We start from the raw sequence: 20,656 nt of genomic DNA, 5'->3' as shown, positions 1-20,656 counted from the left end.
TTCGATTACAAAATAAACTCAAACACATTTCCTTGGTGAGCAAAAGGCAAAGCGCGCTAGATCATTTTGTACTCAAATTGCTTTTTTTACCACATCCCACCAAGCATATTTTTCTCAGATAATGAAACCGGTATTTTAAAGGCTTCCAATCCAGATTTCTGTGGCAAATGCTTTAATTAAGATTGATATATTCCATTTGTTTAGCTTTCAGACTTTGATACGGAAGTTTTAACTTGAACTGCATTGCCCTCTAGCGCTGCGCCGGGGCCGGCCGCAGTGATGTCACCAGCACATGCCGTGTGAGCACAGGCAGCCAGCTCATGCAGAGCTGCCTAAATGCTGACAAACCCTTCTTGGAGACGCATGTCACAGCAGCTAGACAGAGGCATCCTTCCAACAGAACCACAAATGCACAAGGGAAAACAGTAAACCTGTCTTTTATTTCAGGGACGTCATGATCAAAACAGCTACTTTTGAGCTCCAGCCAAGACTTCTGCCTTCTAATTTCTGTTTAAACGAGTTCGTATGAGAAATTAAGCAAGTTTGAACAGCCTATTATTTCTGACAGGCTTCAGAGGACTTCACGCTCTGCAAGTTTTACGGGCTCATAGCTGACAGCTTGCTGGAGAGATGAGTTCTCAATCTAAAACCGGCCGGGGCTTCGCAGCAACTTCTTGGGTAGAGAGATAACTTTCAGCTGAACTCAAACCATCTGCGTGTTTTGCAAGGGATCCAACCATAACTTGCTATGGAGGATGATTTTTAAGATGAATACCTACCTTGGTGATAAATCTAATTCATCGATACCTGGATACTTGAAAGTGCCTCCACTAAATAATGGCAATCTTTCTGCAAACAGCTCCAACGAGACAGCAAGCAATCTGGATTCACCTGCCTTGGATATAAGTAGGGCGATAATTGTGGGGCTTATTCTAGGTGCCTTTATACTCTTTGCTATTATAGGTAACATCTTGGTAATTCTCTCTGTTGCTTGCAATAAACATTTAAGAATCCCTACAAACTATTTCATAATTAACCTCGCAATAGCAGATTTGTTGCTGAGTTTCACTGTCCTTCCATTCTCTGCTACACTGGAAATCCTTGGTTATTGGGTTTTGGGGAGGATATTTTGTGATATCTGGGCAGCAGTTGATGTGCTATGCTGTACAGCTTCTATTTTAAGTCTGTGTGCAATTTCTATAGATAGATATATAGGAGTACGTTATTCTCTCCAGTATCCAACTTTGGTAACAAGAAGAAGGGCAATTTTAGCTCTCCTAGGTGTCTGGGTCCTTTCCATGGTGATTTCTATTGGGCCTCTTTTGGGCTGGAAAGAACCAGCACCCAAGGACGACAAAGAGTGCCGTATCACTGAAGAACCATTCTATGCTTTGTTTTCTTCCTTGGGCTCGTTTTACATTCCTTTAATTGTCATCCTCGTGATGTACTGTCGGGTCTACATAGTGGCAAAAAGGACTACTAAAAACCTGGAAGCTGGGGTTATGAAAGAAATGTCTAACTCCAAGGAGCTGACTTTACGGATTCATTACAGGAACATTCATGAGGACACATTAAACAGCACGAAATCCAAGAGTCACAATCCCAGGAATTCCTTAGCTTTCAAACTTTTTAAATTCTCTAGAGAAAAGAAGGCAGCCAAGACATTGGGAATTGTGGTTGGCATGTTCATCTTGTGCTGGCTACCTTTCTTCATTGTTCTGCCACTAGGTAAGTGGGTAATCAAGGGGCTGTGTGGGAAGGGGGGGGGAAGAGGGTTGGTTAGTTGTTTACTACAAAAACATCATGGAAAAAAATCAGATGAATGGTAAGTAGATATCATTTTGAGAACTGCAGCAAACAGATGAAGGGAAGTGAAAGTAATGTACTTCTGACGTTGAGTCATGCTCAAACTTTGTAAAGTGTGCAGCCTGCAGAAAGTCTGGGGCAGATGTCAAATCAGGGGACAACATCTTCAGAGTTAATATATTAAGTACCCCTTTATGGTCTTTGTTAGAATTGAATTAGGTTTCAGAAACATTTTTATAGGATGCTTTAACAAAAATCCTAGGTAAGAACACAGAGAAGAAGTTTCAGCACTGAAATGTTCTTGTTTTAGTTTACTGTTTGATGTTTCTACTGTAATACAGTAGGTCCTCTGGCATTATTAGGTGTCTTAAATGGAAATGAGTCTGATCTAATGATGAACTGCAAAACTCCCCTGGGCTTTGGGAAGCTGAAAAAGTTCTAGTTCTCAGTTCAAAGGTCATTGATCAAAGGTCATTGATCAAATCCCAAAAGCAAACACACAAAGCCCACCGATCCCCACAGGAAGTTTCTTGTTGGTTTCAGTAAGTTTTAGGACAGGCATTTCAGGAGAATGCCATGTGAGCTTTTGGCAGTCACTTTGTTCACTTTTAACTTTAAATTATTATTAAAGTATTTGATGTAGCCTTAATACATTGTTCTGTGTTCCCAAATCCTTGTGAAATTTGCTTATATTGTCTTTAATACTAGCGCTACCCGTGAAGTGAAATATCTCAAGACGTTGAATTACTAAGCTCTCAAAAATATCTGTCCAAAATTCATTTCTCTGAGACAGAGACAATCTGGCAGCCTAAATATGGAAAGAGGTGGAAAAAGAAAAGGGAGACAAAGCCTTTATTAATGTTCTGTATTCATGTTTACTTAGTTACCCTACCAAAACATTTCTAATTGAGTGGTAAGTGAATATTTTTAGTAAGTGAATATTTTTATTCTGTTGTAGAAAACTAAATTGAGTTCAGCAACGTGGTACTGGTAAAGTGTTATAAAACTATCATTTCAGTGAATGTGTAATATCATATAGATTAGATTCTTTACTGCAAGATAACTACTTAAGCTACTGCAGGGCAACTGTATAATCTCTAGCTTATTGTATTATAAACTTGAAAATTTTTATGATTCAGAATCTGCATAAAGCTAATGTTAAGGATGTCAAAAACTCTAAACAGAATAAAAATTGTGAGCAAAGTTCTCTTTGGCTACTGAAATTTAAGTCCTTGTGCTGGCTCTTAAAGAAAGTTTATAATATAGAGGAAGTTTTCAACTACTGCAAAAATAGATACCAGTGGGTAGGACATATATTTTCACCATATGGTACCAGTAGTAGTACTAGATATGTAGCTACTAGGTCATAATCCCCTGATAAAGTAGATTCCCTCCTTGATTTTGAACTATTGAAGGAACTTTGAAGAAAAAAAAAAATGTGAATGCAGTAGAGCATATCCATAGCTAGCAGAAGCCAGTATAGCTACTGACGCTGTTCAATAAACAGAGATGCAGACCAGTCCATTAAAAACATTATGGTCACAGGGCACAAGCAACATGAGAAATAATTAAATTTCTTGAAAGATTGTCAGTTTTCCCTTTGAGAAGTTATTTCATAACTCCTGATCTTTCCTGGGAGGTTTAATGAGTCATTGCTCTAGACACCTAAGTGGAGAATTTCTCTCTTGTCACAATATGATTTTCTCTCTCATATAAACTGTGTCCAAGGCATCAGTGAGGTGACAGGCTGAGAGCCTCCACCACAGCACACCATGTTCTGGCAGAGGGGCTGAATGGGCTCAAGAGCTAAACACACTGCTGTGAGCTCTGACCTGACACAGACTGAGTGCCTATAACCCCCAATACACTCACATCAGTGCTGTGAGCACTTGGTATCTCACAGAGCCAAGGTTCAGAAAAAGTTGCCGGTGTCAGTTAAAAGAGTGAAAAAATCAGTATTTTGGTGTTGCAATACAGACTGCTGGCTCTCCTGTCCTCTTGAGACCCTTTCAGGGGCCCAACTCTTAACTGACAGCCTTTAGTCTAAGAAAGGGGTGAAAAAAAGTATTCATAGTATCCAATATGCTTTCAAATAGTAAGTGCTTTCCCTTTGATTTTCTAACTAGGAATAGGGCTGGGTTTGTTCCTTGTACCTGATCTCTTTTTTAAATTTATTTAGCACACTCCGGAATGTTGTACTTTTTTATCTCTGTATAACAGTGCAAAGTTAATTAATGCTGTTAGGCATGACTAAAGCATTGCTCACTAAAACAGGTGGGGAAAAGACCTTTTCCTGATATGCATAATGCAACCATTAACTGGAGGAGATAGCAGAAGAGTGGAGAAAGACTTTTTAAGGAGCTTCTTGTGTGCTGCACTCTTGGTACTAGAAATCTTTTGCTTTGTGTCTTGAAGTCACAAAATTAACTGAAATGCTATTAAGAACCCTTACAAAAAGCACACAATGGTATGCAATCAGTTTCAGTGATAGGCAAACCATAGAATCCAAAAGGTACTGATGATGTACAAAACTCTCCATAGGTGACCTGGGCTGCTTTGATCACAGCCCACTCGCTCATCAGTGCAGGGCTGCGAACTACAATACCTCTTCTGCTACTGAGTCCAGACTAGATACTTACATTTGCTGTACTGGAAGGATAGGCTTCTTCCTTAGCTTGTGTTTTTTATACCTTATATTTGCACCATTAACCCAAAACACAACCTCACATCCACATCTTCACTGGTTTTTGTTGCTCCCTGTTTCACTCAGTAATGCCATGGCACTGCAGTATGGAGTCGACAGAGAAGCTCTGGATTTCAGAGGATCCAATCACAAAACATTTGGCAAGTTGGTAGACATTATTTCTGCAACATGCCAAAACCATGTCTTAACAAATCTGCTTAAAAGTAGAGGAGCTTCCTTCTTCTTAGCTCTTCTACTAGTTTCTCAGACAAAATTATAATTCTTCCACTCTGGCATTTCAATGTATTTCACAGCTACCTATTTTGATATTCCAGACAAAGGATTATTGCATCAGGTGGCAGATATATACTGGGAACTGATGCAGTGCTGAAAGCAGGGATATTGCTTGAATAAATATTCTATGACAGAGGCAAAGAAATAATATTAACACTTACAGAGTGTTTTTCAAGAACCAAAAGGCTTTGCAAGGAAAGCTCTCTGACAGAGCTCTGTATACAGCTACAGAGAGGACTTACAGCAGTGACACAATGATGCACTGAGCATCATGAAACGATCAGCATGAAGAATGACCCACAATCTCTTTTTGTAGGACTGAACCATGCTGCCTTTAGTGTTAAGCTCCTGATGATGCAGCAAAACTGGTATCAAAGCGAATCATGTGAGAAATTTGGTTTTATTCCAGTAGCTACCAGATATTCTTTCCAGAATAGAGCTACAGAATATCCCTGTGGCACACATTCATAAATGCTCCATGGCTTTCTCTTGCCACTCAAATTTTTGTGGTACAGCATAAACAATAAAATTAAGACATACGTGTCTTTAAGACAACTTCTTGTGCCATAAATTCAGTGACTCATCTTTGAAAAGTAAGTATGTTGCTTCTTTAAAATAAATGTTTCTTTTATCCTCCCTCATACAAATCCTTTCTTAGGCATCAAGACTATATTAAATATGCATTGCTGAAAAAACGCTGAGTAAAATAAACGATTTTTATCTAAAGACTAGAGCCCTGCAGAAATAAGGTACTCATTAAAACTCACTCCTTTAAACAAAGGAATATTAAATTTTATGCCAATACCTTCATTAAAAAAATGAATACAAAATGAAGGATCATATGTATCCCCCATGGCTACTATGTAAAGTTTAGTCTCATTCCCGTTAATTGAGATATCAGAGCTGGCTTGCCAGTCTTCTCCCAGACACACACACACACAAACCCCACAAAGGCAAAACTCACCACCTCCACTACTTTAATGAAAGCATATTCACTTCCCCAGCCTATTGCTTAACTCCAGCGGAGATCAGCAGAGCATTATTCACATCCCAGTTCAGAGACTAACTCTCCTTGCTCCCATAAAACCTGTGATCTTATCCACTAAAGTCAGAAACAAAATTCTTGTAACTTAACTGGCAGTTGGATAAGGTCTCAAGAGCCTCATAATGAATATACTACTCCTTTGACTACCATTATATATTAAGCTTTTGAAACCACTCTATAAAATAACAAAAAAGAAGACAAAAATATTCTGCATGTGACAGGTCAGCCAATACAAAATTATTCTTAAAATAAAATGTTATTCAAGTACAGTATGTAGATTTATGTTACATCAGGCCAACCTCTGCACCTCTGCACTAAGAATCCCAAATTAGGCCACTTAGTTTCCCATGGGAAACACTTCAAGGCATTAGGTCCAGTGCTGTCAATGCTACTGGGTTCTGCTTTCTGCAAGGCTTTAGGCCTGGTTTGCCTTTCATCTCATTTTAGTCGTGCCTCCTCTCCCCCTCTCTACCTGGCCTAGTTCTGTAGATTTGATGCCCCCAAGTTAATAGTTACACAGAATTTGTACAAATTAATTATATTTGGGGCAATCTGACCTCTGCCCCCTTACAGGTCAATCTTTGGTACAATGTTCAATTGCACAGGTGATAGCAGGAACCTGCTCCTCCTATTTTCTAGCCAATTCCTGTAAAACAAAACATAAGGGCATTTCCTGACAAGTACAGCATGTTTTATCACATGTGGAAGACTAGATTATTTAAACATTTCATTTTACTGCTAAAATAGCATCCCTTAAGCTGGTCATGGTTTAAACCTTTTGGTTTGCAAGGGATGCCAATTAGCAGTTCCTTACAGACTTCTATTTTTTAGAACAAAGTTCTTATCAAAGCAGATGAAACTGCACAAATTCTGAGGTACTCCCTATGTAGGCTTTTGACTTGCAGGTCAGAGGAACAAAGGGAAATCTTAAAGTGTACAGTCTTATAAAAACAAATACACAAAGCAATACAGAAAAAATACAAAGAAATCAACTCATGTTGATTATTCAACCTCAGGGATGGCAGTAAATCCCATCTCAGGTGATGAGAAATCTCCAAGAATAAAAAATCAGGACTGAGCCACTGGGCAGCAATAGGAAATCTCAAAACTATTGAAATCTAAGAACGGAGAGAAGCATAATTTTAGAGGAAAGACTGCTTTCAGCATCCAGCATGCAGCAAGGCAGTGGATACAAGGTACTTATGCCAAAGGCATTTGCAAGCACATGCTATTGCTCAGTTAGTAGTCATGATGAAAGCACTGAGTAATGTTATACAAGTGCATATGGTTCTAGAGGCCATACCTCAGGATCTCAGCTGCACATTCTTTAGTGTACCTATCTGTGAAATACAGACATGAAAAAACATGTGATGATTCTTTTAGTATCTTCACAGAAGTCCTCCCGCATAACCCACTGCAAGATTTTGTGCTATTTTGACAGGCTTCCAAGTGATACCTAGAAACTGAAAAGCAATAACCATCAGTCTCTAACAAAAGAGATACAATATAATGGAAGTACATACAATATCTTTGTAGCTGTGTTATTCAATTCCATGGCAGAGTCCTATTATTTACCAACGACGCCCAAGGCAGATTGCCTCAGAATATGTCAGAAGTGAGAAGGGGAGAAGACACCAAAGCATGCTCAGCAATTGAAGATATTTAAGTATAATAAATGAAATGTCAGCAGACTGAGATTAGCTTTTCTAGACTCCTTTAATCAGCTAATCCTTTGTAAAACAAGAATAAGCTTGGCGCATATTCTTTCTAGTAGCAAGCTGCAAAACTCTAACTCTTTTGGACAAAAGAGTAATAACAATAATAACATGTTTCTGTCCCTATCTACTGTCAGTTTTAGAGTACCCAACAGAATTGTAACTAAAATTGATCTGAATTTTATCATATTTATATGAGGGCAATACAATTCAAGCACAAGTGAATTCTCTCCATGGTGTAAGTCATCATCGCTATTCTGGACTGAGAGGTAGAGTTTGTGTCAAAAATGTAAGTGCTTGATGGAATTTTTCCACATCTCATGTATTTTCCATATCTTGTATCTCCATGTTTTGTTATTCAAAATATACTCAGAATTTTTGCTAATGTGACAACTATGGATGAGGCATGAAAAACCTTAATCCTATTGCTCTTTTTTATTGCTTTTTAAAAAACCTACAGCTTTCCTTTTTTTCTTTCTGGGCTGGGCAAATAAAGCTCCTATTTGTTTTTTCTATTGCACTTCTAAGTAACAACTTGCAAATGGTGTGTTGTACCATACGTTTTTAAAAACATTTTTCAGCTCTCAATTATTTAAGAATCAACACCATCTTTTGTATGATGCTGTAGGAAGGACAGTCATGGACCGCAGACCAGAGCAGGATCTCTGGAACAGATAATTATCTCTTAACTTCTGTCTATCAGAGACAATTTTACCATGCTAGGAATGCCAGTTTAGTAGCTCTGTGGTCACATATGTAGGCAATGTCCCTTTAAAAAAGCAAACATAGCTACTCTGCTTTGCAATTCCTTGTACCATAAGAAAGTTAGCAACTCTGGGTTTTAGTAAAAAGATTTGATCCCTATCTGCACTACAACTTCCATAACCAAAGCTTCAAGGAAGGTAAAGTTGTGGTTTTATTTTGGCCATTCTTGGTACATCTCCTTTTGGAGCCTTTAAAATGCTCTCAAACTTGAGCCATTGTGAATGAAGTTCATACAGGTCTCATAGAAGTGATTTGTTCATCTGAAATATAAGGTACCCTTTATCAGAGATAGATAGTGTGGATGATAAGAACTTGTGAATTTCAATTAGGATTAGAAATAGAAACAATAATTTTTTTCAGCCTACCAGACAGCAAGGAAAATGTTTTCCTTAGGTTTTGCTCTTACTCATGAGCATATCCATAGGGGGGTGTACTCTTTATGGTCAGATTCTGCATTTGTGCACGTCTGCTACTTTCATCTGCCTCCTTAAGAACTTGTCTAAACAGCATCAGGCCTTAGATTGGTATGAGTTACTGAGTTTAGTTAATACCAGTAATGTACTGGTTTGCAGACATTTATTTCCTTTTTTGAATGGGATGGAGGAAAAAGTATGAACCACTTTTACCCTGTCAGAACAGTTAGGTGAGATTTCTGTGTGACTTCCTTGACTCAGCTGGAAAACAGAGAAATTAAAGACTCAAGGGTTGATGACTGGTTGAATGATACCTTCACCACCTCTCACAAGTGTTTGCTCACTGTAGGGCCAGAAGGTTCCAGCAAAGCTAATCCAGCAACTGCTATACATAGTCAGTTCTAGGACATAAATTACTCACAACAGGACACTCTTCTTGATAGCTGACCTAGACCCTTGGACATGTATGCCATTTGCCTATTAACACAATGAAGAATGAGAACCGCTGTACTTGCAACAGCATTGTATTTGTATTTCTATATCTCCCACATTATCTTCTGCAATATCATTGTCTAGTCAGTTAGTCCTTATTTATTATATCTCCTTCCTCAACAGCAAAGTGCTCTCCCCCAACACACACACACAAGTTACCCACAAACTCGGGAGAGCAGCTCTGCAGCATGTTGGTGACTGCAAGGTTACTGGGATTCCCATGGTGCTCCCCAGCCTGGCAGCCTGGGAACTGCTGGGATATGCAGCCCAAGGCATCCCACAGAGACACAAACATGCTTGAAAACCATAACCAAATGCTAGCCATCATTACTTGTTTGTAGTAGTTACAATTTAACCATCCTTCCTTTAATTTTCTTTATTGAATTTTACCCTGTTGCTTTTGGATGCTCTTTTTTCACCATTACCCTAACCCTCTTCTCCAGAAGGCCTGCAGTCCCTCCCAGCTTGATCAATTCTTAATTTTATAACCATACTCTCTATTTCATCCTCTACTGTTCGTAAACTGTGGCTTTTTTCCTACATGAAATAAGTCCAGGGGAATGTAAACAAACATTGAATGCTGGAAGGAAAGAAATCAGAAGCTGTAGAAATCCAATTAGCTTTAAAACCTTGGCATGCTGACTTGGCTAAGCATGGGGTAAAAAGGACCGCAGAAAACTTAATAAAAGACAAACACATCCTTTCTGCATTCTCTAAACTCATAACATTCTGTTCAGAGGCAGCTTATTACTTTTACAGGGAGAATTTTACTAGCTATACACACATAGTATCTGAGCTTTCCCTGTTTATTAGGAAGTGGCCATAACTCAGCCATAAGCAGCTACCAGCAGTTACAGCTGCAGCAGGAGTCAAAGCATGAACTGCAGGAGATGCGGCGGTTCCCAGCCAGGCCATCAGCAGCCACCTACTGCCTAGCACGGGGCTCTCGCTGATCACATTACAAATTTGATCAAGTAACTTCTCATAGAAGACTGAGTTCCATCATTCCACAAATTTCTTGCAAAACAATAGTCATTTTTGGAAAAATTGTCTTCTCAGGAACAGATTGTTGGGTTTGATATTGTTGAAGCTTCCCGTTTTTCGTGTTTCAGAACTCATCTGTTATCATTTCGTATTTTGCAATGCTTTTCATCACTAGAGCAGTTTTTAAAACATTCGAATTTTCTTTTGTGGAGAATGTTGAAAAGTTCAGATTAAACTCCAGCCAGAATGACTCCAATCTGCACCAAAACGGAATGATTCTCTCCTCTGAACAAAGGAGGGTATGTTTGCCTTCCAAGGTTACCTTAACTAGATTTGACCAGACAAAACTTCCAAATACTAATTACCAATTCTCTATTTCCATGTTATAGTATTCAAACAAGAAGGTGGTTTACTCTCCAGAATACTCCCAAATCAGTGTTTCAAGTTTTGAAACACTTCATTTTCTACTTGTTATGAATGGAGACAAGTAGTTTCAAATTTTATGGCTTTTCTTTAACCTTAAGACAATGACAAAACCCTGTGCAGTGAAACTCTCTAGTTTTCTACTACTGGAATATCAACTGACAAACAGCAAAGCACTTAAACAACTCTAGACCATTTTATTTCAATAAAAGCAAATGTTGTGTTTGTTCCAGTAAACAGGAACATACACTCACCCTAGGTTGGCTCTCATCTTAGCAAAACAGGATTTAGAAGATTTTGAAATGTGATTTTTTTTGTAATGGGCAGAAAACATAGCACCTGACAATGCAAAACTTATCCACAGAGACTTTTTCTCCTTAAATCCAGGAAATTTACAGTTCTCCTGCCCAACTATTATCTAATCCACGTATCAAATGCTTGATTGTGAACAGAACTGATGATTCTATAGTAATGTATATACTTAATTGATAACAAATACACAACTTATTAAAAAGGAGGTTTAATTAATAAAAGACAATTGTCACAACATAAAATTAGAGAAGAGATTAGCAGTTGGAGTTAAGAACTAAGTAAGACATAAGCAGAGTAGAAATAAATATTTAAAAATTAAGAGGAAGACAGGAAATTACTGGAGAGTGAACATGCCTGGATGGAAAAAGAAAAAGCAGAGATATTAAAGAGAAAGCAGGCAGTAAAGGAGAATATGGTTAATTTTATGTTAAAAAATCATTAACAGCTTAAAATTTTCCTCCCATTGGGTACAAATAATAAATACAGGGCATTCTTGAAAATACATACACAGAGAATACCCTCTCCCATGAAGATGGCTCACACAAACATTAACATAGGATGTAAAACCATTCAAATGCCTGTCAGATGCAAACTGCAGCATACTGGGCTCTGTAACAGGAATGGAGCCAGCAGATGGAGCAAAGTGATTATGGCCTTTTACTCAACACTCAGACCGTGCCTGGAGTACTGCATCCATGCAGGGGAAGACAGCGATCAACTGGAATGAGTCCAGTGCAGGCAACAAAAACAATCACAAGGCTGGAGCACATTGTGTGAGGAGAGTTGAAGGAACAGGTCTCCTTCAGCCTGGAGAAGGGAAAGCTTCAGGGGACCTAATGCAGTGTTGATCCTGCTTTTAGCAGGGGGCTAGACAAGAGACTCCATAACTTCCCTTCCCACTGCAATAATTCTGTAGTTCTATTATGTTCTTGGCTTTCAGCCCCATCACGTATAAATATATATACATTCCATGCACAAAGGATGAAGGGAGGAAATACAACCACACAATGGAACCCAGTGATATTTCACAAATGACTGTTGTCACAAACTATTTGTTTCTTATACATTGTTATTTCCTCTGTGTGGCTTAAAATAGCACACAGAACAGAATGGCACAGAGATATCAAAGACAATTTCAAAAGTTCTAACTCATAAAGATTATCTTACAGGTTATTTTTCAGTTATAAACTCCAGCTAATCACTGTAGTATCTGATCACCTTGTATATGCACACAATTGGAGTAGCAAGTTTGCTCCCTTCTCCTGGAAGTAGTTTGGGGTGTTTTGTCTGGTTGGTTGGTTGCATTGGCAGGTCTAATTTTGATGCTAAGTTCTTCCTTCCATAAAGTGGAAATAGAAACTCATATATGTCCTGTGTATTACACTTTCGTCAAGAAGCTCGCCAACTACTACATTAAGAATCCTTAAATAGAAGTCTTAACTTTCCCATCCTCCTTTCTCTACAAATACAGCGGTCAGTTGCGAGAGGTAGCAAAGGAGCAGATATTTAGATGGAAGAAAAATAGACCAGGAAAGAATATGAGGGGTGGGTGGGTGTGCAGGTATGTGTATGCATGCATGCGTGCATGTGTGTGTTTCTCCTCTGCAGAGGGCCACATCAAAACCTCCTTCAGTGAAGAGTTTTCCTTAGTTAAGAGTATTGGGATTAAGCCAGTTCAGAAGATTTTCCTGCTGCTTACCCTGATATTTTAAGGACTCTTCCAAAGTCCACTGAAGTTCTTATGAGCCTTTACAAAGGCTTTCAAAGACTCCCACTGACTCCACTGGACTCTGAATTTTAATCTCAGTGATGTTCTGGACAGATATTCTGCAGAATATGTGAAAAAATTAATATGGCAAATTGCTTCCCACAACGTTCCTTAATTTCATTGAGGATGCTTTACTTACTTTCTGTGTAATAAAGAATTCATTGTAAAGAACCAGACTCTAATCAAAATTAGCTGTTACTAAATAAAATACTTATTGATTCCTTTTCATGATATTTGCTGCTGCTCAGTGTATTCCCAAACTGAATAGCTCTATCAACTCTGTGAGCATGGTCAAAAACAATGAAAACCGATCAATCTGATTGAGTTTCTGAAATATTTCCTGTTCTCCATTTGTTCTGGACACAGGCTTTGCAAAAGCTTCATTGGTGTCAATGGTGCAATCAGAGGATTGTGGGGCTATGTTTAATAAATCACAGGGTTTAGTGCAGAAAAGTAAGAAAGAATAGAAAATACACATTCTCTTAGAGTGAAGATGTTAAACATGAAGCATCAGGAAAGTGATCAGTTTGAGTAGGGAAGTCACTCTGGCTACCCTTGTCACAAACAAATCACTGAGGAGATAATCATATGCAAAATTTTCTAGCCATTTTGAAAAGCAATCTAAATCAGTACAGGGAAATATTTAATCTGTTTATCAGACTGCGATGGGAAAGTAGTTGGAGATTAGGGGAGGAAATATTAGTCTGATGTTTAGAGAGTGTGTCTAGTAGGCTTAGTTTTATCATTTTATCAAGGTACCAAAATAGCCTGCAGTTGTTTGCTCCTGACAGGTTAATGATGAGGTAAGGCATGTCTGCAGCTAAATAAAAGGTAATGTTGTTAATTCCAAGAACAAGGTAGGGAAAAGGGTGATGTTAAAAATATACAAGGCAATCAAAATATTTTGTATATCTTTATATGGTGAGAGGCAGTGGAGCTTTGCATAATAGTCACCAAATTAAACTATATTTAGAAGTACATGGCATGTATGGCAACATCTATCTAAACCACCTTCTGAATAATAAAGAACAGCTTCTCTCTGTAGAAAACTCAGGCTGGGATTCCACCCAGTGAAGAGGGACTGAAGACAAAAACTTAGAAACTTTCTGAAGCCCTGAAGAGAGTAAGTGCCCAAATAAGTATCTCTCTCGGACATTCCAGTTTTCTAACAGTTAATCCTCAACCTAAATAATGGATATATTTACCAAGGGGATCTAAGCCTACAGTATCTGGTAGGCTGCCAAAACTTAAGCCATTAAAGTTTTCCTGATGAAAACAGTTATATTCTGCAGAGTTAATTGGAGAAAAAAGGGACTAGAAGGGATCTGAAGAGGTCATTCAGGGCACCCTCCAACCCAAAGGTTGGATCAGCTATACATATATCAGTAGATGTGTGTCTACTCTGTTTTTAAAAGACTCCAGGCGTGGATTTTTACATCCTTCTTAGGTAGTATATTCCAGAATTTTCCTTTCTTGGAAGACAGAAAGTGTTTCCAAATCCATAATCTCAGTTTGCCTTGCCGCGATTCAAATCACTGTGCTTCATATATTTGCCACTGTGGACCTGGAAAACAATTTCATTTCCTTCTTAGCAGATAACTTATGTTTTTAAAGATGAATTGTCATGTCTGTCCTTAGTCCCTTTTCCTTCACCATGATGCAAGTCATATTACAAAACTACTACATTTCAGAGCATCTGTAGCTTTTGGTGGTAGAGGATCTCTTCATTAGCCACGGATTCCATCACAGGTGGTTTTGCTATGATCATGCAGTATAGCCTCTGCACAGCCAGAAATGTATCTGATCAGGTGCATCAACCAGTTTCTGTTAATCCCAGGAAATATTCTTGAATTCTGCTTTTTCTTGGGTGGTGACAAACGTAGCACAACCCACTGAACACACTACTTGGATGTGCTGTACTACCCACTGTGAGTTCTAGTGGTTGAGAGTTGTGCCAGGTCTCCTGGTTCTCTTCCTGGTAAAACAAACTTTCTTACTTGTGAAAATTAGTTGGCACATGACCTTCAACTGATTGCTTCTACTCTCCCCCAGCTCAGATTGCCCACTGGTAAAATCAGGACGGCACAAAGTCAGGATGACAGACAGATGAAAAGTGCTACCTGAGAGCAAATGAATGGTGCTCCTGTATATGAACTTATTCTCACTGGGACTGTGGTGACCCCTTTTATTGCTAGGGCCCTCTTGGAATAATCACCTACCACTTGATTTTTGAAAAAAAATGAGAAAGTAATAGAACATTATACGATAGACAAAATTCCTAAGATGAAATCCATCTCCCTTCAGAGCAGCTGCAGATAGATATATAGATACATATATATATATATATATATAAGGAAGGGTAGAGGAGTTAAGAATTCTATCCAGTTTTATTACATCAGTCTGAAATAAGATCAATTAACAAACCAGTCTATAAATCAATGGCTTATTTATCAAATTAATATTCCTTGTTCAGAAAAGCATGCTTCCTCGCCTTCTTGTGAAAACCTAATCTACTAGTTCATGTATAATTAAGAGTCAAGTAACACTTGAATTGTGCTATTTGCAGAAACAGGAAAAAGTGGAGAATGAAGTAGTGTGTAATGATCAGTGTTTTCATTAACTCCTTGAAACTTATTCCTGAATTTCTTAGTTTCAAAACTTTTCTACTATTGTAGCTAAATGTTAACATTTATTTTTAAATCACACCACCACATAGCTTTTCAAACTTATATATTTCCAAATTTTCTGGTAATGACTCAGCTTAAGGTCATGATAGCTTTTAAATGATTGATCCCAGTTCAGTGATTTTTCTAGATTCAGGTCTGAACACAAGGTGCCTCTGTCAGTCAGGGTTGCTATGAGGAAAATCTCTGCTCTTTTGTGCTGCTGCCCTTTAATATAAAAAAGACCTTTGAAAATGCCTTCTGCATCTGCTGAAAATGGCCTGCTGTCATTTTTTCAAATGGCATTTGAAAAATAGATTATCATGAAAGATAAGCATAAACTCCTTACCTTTTTTCCCTAGGGAATACATACTTCTTGAAGCAGTTTTAAAAGGTTAGCCATTTTGCAGCACTCAGCTTCTTACCTTTTTCCCTGCTTGGTCTTTTATTCTTTACTGTATGTAGTTAAATTCAGTTCATGTGCAATATAGATTATATAAGCACAACTCTTTCATCTGCATTGGTTCCCAGTTATCTTCTTTATAGCTTAGCTCATTTTATTTCTTAGGGAATTTCACAAAATTTGTCAGTAAATGTCCTTAATATTTTTTTCTTATTTTATTAAAAACTATACCACAGCATTTACTTTGTCCATATTTAACCTGCCTAAAAATATTTTAACCTGGTAGAGGAACGTCCTGTAGATTACCAATTGTTAGAGTATGAGAGAAAGGCAAACTCATTGATCTGGAAAAATTCACCACTGCTCATTCAACATTCACACATAAGAAAAAATGGGACCTCTTTAGCCACTTCAAGAGGTTTACTGGGTTTTAAGAGCTAAAATGTATATTTTAAGGCAGTTCCATAAAAAATTAAGAATTTATCAGTGTGAGCTCCAAAAAAATCCTTGTTGTACATAATAAAGCTTTATACTTGTTCCCTGTTCCCTAAACTCAAGGGAAAATATTAGCAAATATTATTTACAGAACGAATCCTGAAAAGGTTTGCAACTGTGCATGTAGGAGATTTTGGAGCATCTTCCTCATCTTGGCTGTAATTATAAACTTATACCAACTTTTCCTGAAGCTTTGTAAAAATTTGACACCTATTTAATGGCTTATACCATAGAATCATATGAGTTATCGCTGAATCTTTCATCAACGAGTATGTAACACAAGACAGTTTTAAGTGTTTTCATTGATTTGATTTATCTGTTGGAAATTTATCAAATACAATGCATAGTTTCTCTGATGTTAGACATGTTGTTCTCTACTTTCTGTATTATCAGTCAGGACAGATGGAGGATCTCCATCAGACAGACAAAAGCATTGGTGAAACCTGGCAGATCATTTGCAGCAACAAAGCAGTAAGGGACATGGGTTCAACTTACAAGAGTCTTGTACATGGAGTAAAAGTCAGTAAAGTGCAGGAGTCATGAAAGAAATACTATAAATCTTGTAATTTAAAACCTCCATTTTAACTTTAAGGGCTAGCATGTTGCTTATTTGCGAGGCAACAGGTAGAGCTAGTGTTAGCTGGCATCATCCCAAAACACTGCCAGGGAAGAAATCTATTATTCTGGATTCACAGGATCTGTCCTGACTCCTGTTGCCCCGGTGAGCAGGAAGAAGAGATAGCTGATGCCATCTCAGCATCTTAATTTCTCTTCTTAGCCAGCTCAAGGACTAGTTGACACACTGAGGAGCACAGTGGATATGTGAGGAACGAAACATACTTACTTCCCTTTGGATTTCTTGTGAGCTAAGAAGGCTCAGACCCCTATAGTCAGCACCAGGCCAGCACTGCCATCTAAATAAACAGCAGTATCTGCTGTGGCACGAGAGCTATTTACCCACAAAGCTAGGAAGAGCTTTTGCATAGTTTTGAGGCCCAAGCCATGGCCTCTACATTGCTATGAGATGGGAAATACGCCTAGAATCATATCCCTCCCCACTAAGGCATCCTGACAGTCACAACTGACTCAGCTGCCTTCACAGGCCAGGGACTCTGAAACCACTCCAGTGTAAAAGGTCACTCTTCACAGAGATGTGACATTGAGGCTTAAGTGTCACCTTCCATTTGAAAAACTCTTTAAAATCTAACACCAGTTCTTGAAATAAGAATTCTCTCCTGCATCCCCACTCTTTGATTACTTAAGCCAGACACAAAGGTGTTTGCCCACCTGGATAACTGTCGAATGCCTAAATACTAAAAGTACATGAAATGGATTTCCCAGGATGAGTTTTTCATTTGGGCAGCCTCTGTAGGGAAATTATTTTGTGTTAACAGAAGAGGAAGTATTCATAAAATAACTTCTTTGTTCAGGTTACACCATTTTTATGAATGCCTGAGATATGGGAAGTATCATAATTAACTTCAGGTTTCAAGAGGTTTGTACTATCATAATAATCTAGATAAATGGGGTGATGTTTAGGAGCTTCCAGAGAAAGTATTAGAAGTTATAAGGTATGTCTGAACACACTCCTTCCAAGAAGCCTAGGAACAGTTAGGCCTCTTTCTTCAAAAATTACATTTAAAAGCGCTTTGAAGAAGGCACAACCTTATTCCATGTGTGCATTGTGCAACAGCTTGGACAATGGAGGTTTGATCTTTCACTGGAATCAATAGATGTTAGTGTAATAGATGTGTACATATAAACACAAGGACTGCTTTTTATTTTTTAATTCTACATTAATTATGTGCTTCCTTAGCTTTGAGATGGTGGAAAGCATTTCCTTATTAGCTGTAAAAATCACAAAAATAACATTTTATTACCAAAAGACTGAAAATGAAAGCAACATGCATTAAAGATTTTGAATAAACAGATTATAACAGTGATCTGATGGCACATTTACCCTTCTCAAAGGCAGACAAACCAATTATCTCAGATGTTGTCTCTGCTTGTTTCTTCTGGACAGGATCTCTGTTTTCGGCTCTGAAGCCCCCTGAAACGATCTTCAAGGTGATTTTTTGGCTTGGCTACTTTAACAGCTGCTTGAATCCAATCATCTATCCTTGCTCAAGCAAAGAATTCAAGAGGGCTTTCATACAGATCCTAAAATGCCAGTGCCACCGTCGAAAGCAGCTGGGGTGGTGGGCCTATAGCTACAGAAACTGGAATCGGTGCTCCTTTGAACACCCTAGGAAAGACTCTCTGGAAGACAGCGGGAGTTTCCTTAGTGGCAGTCAGAGGACATTATCTTCAGCATCTCCCAGCCCTGGCTACCTGAGCAAAATCACTCACCCACATATGGAGATGTGCACATTCCAGGAATGGAAAAACTCCAGCTCTTTCCTGAGCCCCTTACAGGAAGGCAGCAGACAAAAGGACCCATGCCAGTTCTTTACCTTCAATCTCTTAACAGAGCGCAATGGACATGTTCCTGCTGGCAGCCAAGTTTCCAGTAATAGAGACCATGAGGACCTCTGTGACACACTGAATGGCAAAACCGACTGTAGAGCAAACATGACGCTGGAATGAACAGATTCTAAATTGTCTGTTCTCTTTGTACACTAACCTGATTGACATTTAGTCCCAGTGAAGAAATGGACCTTTGCACAGTTTCTCAGTATAGCACTGAAAGGAAGCCAGTGAGGAACGGGCAGATTTATGTCGAACAGGCAGATTTATGTCACAAGCGCAGCACAAAATTGGGGCTAACCATATTCTGCCAGAGGCTACTGAAGCAAAAACAGAATGCAGGAAAGATGCCGCATAAACCCAGGGAAGTGCACACTGAACTATTTAGCTGTCACGGAAGTGCTGTGGAACAGCCAAATACATGTGTATATAGAAAGAATGTATAAATATGGGGTGGGCAGGAGAAATGTGTATGAATGTGTGTGTGTACATGTGTGCTAGTCGCATGTATGGGTGCCTGAGAGTGGAAGTAAGCAATGCAGTGTTGTTTGTACTCCTGCAGGGTACTAACAACCACTGATCTTGCCTGTGATTTCCTATTGTTGCTGTACTTCACTGTACATTAGCACTTTAGAAATGGAAAACAATTACAAAGATTAAAGTAATTTCGAAACAATTTAAATACTTGCACAGATTACTACAGGACTGGAATTCAGCCAAGTTCCCCCATCACAATTTTCACTTCAAAATAAAACACTCAGTGGTTAAGTTTGCCATTGTAACTCCTAGGATGCTCCTGAATCTCTCTGCAGTTGCTTCCCTTCCATGATTCCCTTATCAGCAACATATGTAACTCCTCTATCCTTCACCATGTTCTTTTTTGAAAGTTTGAAAATATCAGCAATGACGAGAGCTCATAATCTACATTTCAGCACATTAGTAAGTGTCCTGTAAACATACAGGCTACCAGAGGATTTGATTACTACAAGCAACGCTCATAAATCACTCCAAATACCTCATAAACAGTGTCATGAACACAGCACAAAAGAGCAGTGACCGATGAAGGCCCAAAACCCAGCCTTAAGACAAACACACTGGGGCCCTGGTTCTTTCAGCGCACTGTGAAAATAGTACTGCACATTTAAAGGCTTTTACTTTGCCACTTGGATAAGAAGAGAAAGAGTCAAAACAATGGAGTAATGTAAGTTTCACTGTCATTAATATTTTTCACCTCAGTAATATAGTACTCTAACAGAACTCCTGAGAATACCTTCTAGGACATTTTAGGTTATGTTTGGAAATTATTTTCATCTCTTCCAATTAAGTGTGAATCACTAAACTGATTTTTTTACATAAAGTGGTACAAACTGTGGAAAGTGGTATTTACTCTTTCCTCCAACCAAAGACTTTCCTTATTAGGAATTACAGTGACATTTTTTAAAGCTTGAAATGGAGAATGAACCATAAACAGATGCACTAAAAACACTTAGGGACAATTTAACAATGCTAGGTCCCAAAGGAGAGCCATTTCCTTTTGTTTCCTTAAATGTATATTCTTTCATTAAGTAGACAGGGATGGATGTGGATTGTGGTTAGATGAAATATCCCCCAGCTCAGTGAGCAATGATAGGAAAGTCATGTTCCAAGGTGTTCCCATGGTCTTATGCTATAGTAAGAATCTCACAAATATATTTTAAGTCTTACCTTGGTTGAAGTTATGGCCAATCTCCTATTTTAATAATTCAATTTTTATTGGGGTAAGTCTGTAATTTCCTCTTAAAGGAAAAATGCTTATAAAATTAGAAGTATTATAAAACAGAAAAACAAACTCTTATTGTTCATATATTGAGGCTGCCATAAAGAATATTCTATCTAGCTATGATATACTAGTATGAAGCTATCCCCATTGGGCCCCTAAATGGCAGAGGG

The 20,656-nt window shown here is 38.4% G+C and overlaps 1 protein-coding gene across 1 annotated transcript; it reads left to right on the top strand.

Annotated features, from left to right (window-relative positions):
• Positions 1–282: 282 nt before the first annotated feature.
• Positions 283–19,409, top strand: ADRA1B (adrenoceptor alpha 1B). The gene is made up of 2 exons (XM_005446651.3): positions 283–1,728; positions 18,285–19,409. The coding sequence occupies exons 1-2, from the start codon at positions 756–758 to the stop codon at positions 18,845–18,847; spliced, it is 1,536 nt and encodes a 511-aa protein (XP_005446708.2). The 5' UTR covers positions 283–755; the 3' UTR covers positions 18,848–19,409.
• Positions 19,410–20,656: the final 1,247 nt, after the last annotated feature.

Source organism: Falco cherrug, chromosome 8, assembly GCF_023634085.1.
Source record: "Falco cherrug isolate bFalChe1 chromosome 8, bFalChe1.pri, whole genome shotgun sequence".
Classification (NCBI taxonomy): Eukaryota; Metazoa; Chordata; class Aves; order Falconiformes; family Falconidae; genus Falco; species Falco cherrug.
This window is presented reverse-complemented; position numbering and strand designations above follow the sequence as displayed.

Excerpts from the sequence above, each read along its gene's own strand:
- ADRA1B (XM_005446651.3), top strand. The coding sequence starts at position 756 with ATGATTTTTAAGATGAATACCTACCTTGGTGATAAATCTAATTCATCG. Across the intron at positions 1,729-18,284 it reads CTTCATTGTTCTGCCACTAG|GATCTCTGTTTTCGGCTCTG; the intron begins GTAAGTGGGTAA and ends TCTTCTGGACAG.